This window comes from Drosophila busckii, chromosome 3R (assembly GCF_011750605.1).
Source record: "Drosophila busckii strain San Diego stock center, stock number 13000-0081.31 chromosome 3R, ASM1175060v1, whole genome shotgun sequence".
NCBI lineage: Eukaryota > Metazoa > Arthropoda > Insecta > Diptera > Drosophilidae > Drosophila > Drosophila busckii.
Window position 1 is genome coordinate 15,404,338 of NC_046607.1, and position 3,876 is coordinate 15,408,213.

At 42.3% G+C, this 3,876-nt stretch overlaps 1 protein-coding gene across 1 annotated transcript; it reads left to right on the plus strand.

The window, feature by feature from the left end:
* The first annotated feature begins 527 nt into the window (after nucleotides 1-527).
* On the plus strand, nucleotides 528-3,436 carry LOC108603679 (odorant receptor coreceptor). Its single transcript, XM_017992682.2, has 7 exons — nucleotides 528-663; nucleotides 954-1,261; nucleotides 1,325-1,839; nucleotides 1,907-2,120; nucleotides 2,400-2,604; nucleotides 2,692-2,847; nucleotides 2,908-3,436. The coding sequence occupies exons 2-7, from the start codon at nucleotides 954-956 to the stop codon at nucleotides 2,956-2,958; spliced, it is 1,449 nt and encodes a 482-aa protein (XP_017848171.1). The 5' UTR covers nucleotides 528-663; the 3' UTR covers nucleotides 2,959-3,436.
* The last annotated feature ends 440 nt before the right edge of the window (nucleotides 3,437-3,876 follow it).

Sequence of the window (3,876 nt, forward strand, 5' to 3'; positions counted from 1 at the left end):
CACTGTGCCACACTAACACTAACTCGCAGGCACACACATACACATACACACTTGTCATGCTTTACACAAGTATACGACGAGCTTAAGTTCGTGGGTGTCTGATTTAATTGTGAGAATTCAGCAGCCGGCGCCGCTTTAGCAGCAACTTCTTTACAGCGCTTCCAAAGTCAGCTCTATAAGTTAACAAAGTATATAGTGCGCTGCCGCCATGGATTTTCATTAACATGCAACGCGCGGTCAATGTGGCAGAGACAGCCCCCCACCTTAGGCCGGCAAGGATTGAGCAGCCGAGTTCATTTGAACTATATAGTGTCCTTGTGTTATGTACTTGGCCCTTAATACTACACGAGGGCGCTTCACCGAGGGGCGTGGCGTGGGAATTTGGTCTTCAAAGCACGCTTTAGTCTAGGTCTAGGTTGCATGTGTGCTGCTTCCTTGTGGGCACATACATATGTACTCAGACTTCAAAGGATAAACTGTTGGTAAGCTCGAAATGCTGCTTTCATTAACGTTACAGCTCTGCAAGCGACAAGTTAGCTCAAGAATTAACGGCTTTTCGAATTAAGATAAGCCTCGAGTGTCTAGTAAAAGTGAAAATGTTGCAAGTGTAAACATTGCTTAATTGATTATAAATAAATATTGCAAGTGCATAAAATAGCAAAGGTAAACTTAAATGCAATTTCAATTGGGAATTTAAGCAGAGATAAATCAAATTAAATCTGCATGAAATTTTATCTCAGCTAATCGAAATTGTTTTTGCTTCTCCTTTGTGTTGAATAAAACATATTTGCGGCAGCTTTGGTGTGGCACTTTGTCAATTTGTAGCACTTAAGCCACTTTCGATGATTGCCTAATTAAATTTTGGGATGAAAAAATAGCACTGAACACACGCACAGAGCGAGAGAGAAAGACGGCAAATTAATTAATTTTACTGATTTTGTGTGTCTGCACAGATGTCAACCTCAATGCAGCCGAGCAAATACACGGGCCTGGTGGCCGACCTCATGCCCAATATACGCGCCATGAAGTACTCCGGCCTGTTCATGCATAACTTCACCGGCGGCAGCTCGCTGACAAAGAAGATCTATTCGTCAATACATTTGGTGGTCATTGTGATGCAGTTGGGCTTTATACTGGTCAACATGGCCTTAAATGCCGAGGAGGTCAATGAGCTGTCCGGCAATACAATTACCACATTATTCTTTACCCATTGCATCATCAAGTTCGTTTATCTGGCCATCAATCAGAAAAACTTTTACAGGTAAAACACACAGCACAAGCAAAATTAAGTTACAGTTTTATTTTAACACATGTGCGTTCGTAGAACGCTTAATATATGGAATCAGGCCAATTCACATCCCTTGTTTGCCGAATCGGATGCGCGTTATCATGCCATAGCCTTGGCCAAAATGCGCAAACTCTTCTTCTTGGTCATGCTTACTACATTTGCATCGGCCACCGCCTGGACGACCATTACCTTCTTTGGCGAGAGCGTCAAGTTTGCCATTGATCATGATACGAACGCCACCATAACCGTCGAGATACCCAGGCTGCCCATCAAGGCATTCTATCCCTGGGACGCCGGCAAGGGCTTGTTCTATATAATAAGCTTTGCGCTGCAGGTCTATTATGTGCTCTTCTCCATGGTGCACTCGAATCTGTGCGATGTCATGTTCTGCTCTTGGCTCATCTTTGCCTGCGAGCAGCTGCAGCATCTGAAGGGCATTATGAAGCCGCTTATGGAACTCTCCGCCTCGCTGGATACGTATCGACCCAACTCTGCTGCCTTGTTTAGATCGCTGTCGGCCAACTCCAAGTCTGAGCTGATACATAATGAGGGTAAGCAGACAGCTACACACAGCATGATTAATTGCTTGCTGAGCTCAATTTAATTGTAATTGTACAGAGAAGGATCCTGGCACTGACATGGACATCACTGGCATATACAGCACTAAGGCCGATTGGGGCGCACAGTTTCGTGCGCCGACTACGCTGCAGTCGTTCAATTCGAATGGCAATGGCAATGCCATGGGTAATCCCAATGGACTAACTAAAAAACAGGAGATGATGGTGCGCAGTGCCATCAAGTATTGGGTCGAGCGTCACAAGCATGTTGTGCGGTAAGTTGATTAAAGCGCTCGATGCTAAGCAAAAATATATAACTCACAAGAGCTTAGCTCACAATACTTTTCTTTAGCGCATTTGCCAGAGTGCGCTCAGACATGAAAACCAATTTCACTTTTAGCCAATTGTTATTGTGTTATTGCTTTTGTGGCTTTTTGATTGCATAGTCTGGCTATTGCCATTGCGCTTATTGGGGATTGTGCTTGTCCAGCAATTGACTGACAGCTTATTGACATACAATACTCTTCTATATAAATATATATGTATCTCTGCAGCTTGGTCGCTGGTATTGGCGATACTTATGGCGCTGCATTGCTGTTGCATATGTTGGTCTCAACCATTATGCTGACCCTGCTGGCCTACCAGGCAACCAAAATCAATGGCGTCAATGTTTATGCATTCACGGTGGTTGGCTATTTGGGCTATGCTCTGGCGCAGGTGTTTCACTTTTGCATCTTTGGCAATCGCCTGATTGAGGAGGTAAGTGCAGGCAAAACAAACTATATATATATATATATATATATATGCATATATTTATTTACTTTGTTTGACTGCTGCTGCACACAGAGCTCATCTGTCATGGAGGCGGCATACTCGTGCCATTGGTACGATGGCTCTGAGGAGGCGAAAACTTTTGTACAGATCGTTTGCCAGCAGTGCCAAAAGGCTATGAGCATATCGGGTGCGAAGTTCTTTACCGTTTCACTGGATTTGTTTGCATCGGTAAGTTGTGTTTCATTTCTATGTGCTTGCTTACAATTTATAACTGGCAAACTTTTACAGGTGCTCGGAGCTGTTGTCACCTACTTCATGGTGTTGGTGCAGCTCAAGTGAGCAACAACAACTAGCGCCAGCAACTTGACTTTGATAAATTATTGTGTGCATCAGCATCAGCAAATTGTGTCAAAGTTTTTACTTTTTATTAGCAGCATTTCCAGCAAGCTGACAAAACAGCCGCACTCTGGGCGTATACTTGATATAAGCAAGCGCCTGTTCTCTACACCCCCAATCAAGTCCACAAATAGTATTATGCAAAGCTCACAATTATAGCGTACGTGTGCTGCTATTAAACTAAACACACAATACACAAATGTTTATTAATTAATACAGCTTACAGTTTGTTGTCATGTGTAGAGCTATGAAGCGCTGAATGCAAAAATAAAACTTTATAAAAGCAATTAGAATTTAAGGCTTACGTTTCTTGCTGTCTGCAATTCATTTGAGCTCAACAGGCTTGGACCAATTAGTGCTCGTTATTTATTTATTATGCAGCCACCCGCTCAACAATCAACAATATTTAACTCTCTCGTATTGCACGCATCGTTGCATGTTAAAAATATTTTCGAATTTTATTTCTGTTTGAAAAGCTGCGCAAAAAGCGCGCTTAATTGAATGTAAATTATTAATGCCCATTTCCACTATATATAATATTTATTTTTTATAATAGTTTTTGCGCTGGAATTTTGTTTGCTATTTTTTTGGCAGTCGCATTAAAAAGCAACTGTTAGCCAAGTCAGTTGCGGCAACAACAATTGCAGCAAACAATTAAAGTGGCAAAAATGTAATTTAAAATTATACACACACACGCACACTCACACACACACGCATACAAAGTTATATATCAGCTTGTTGTAGTTTTGAAAGCGCGCTTTATGTTTATGGTTTTCCTAAATTGCCCAACCTCAACTCGAACTGCAACTGAACTGAGCTGAACTCAAAAGACCAAATGCGGCCAACTAGCTGCGGCCCGGC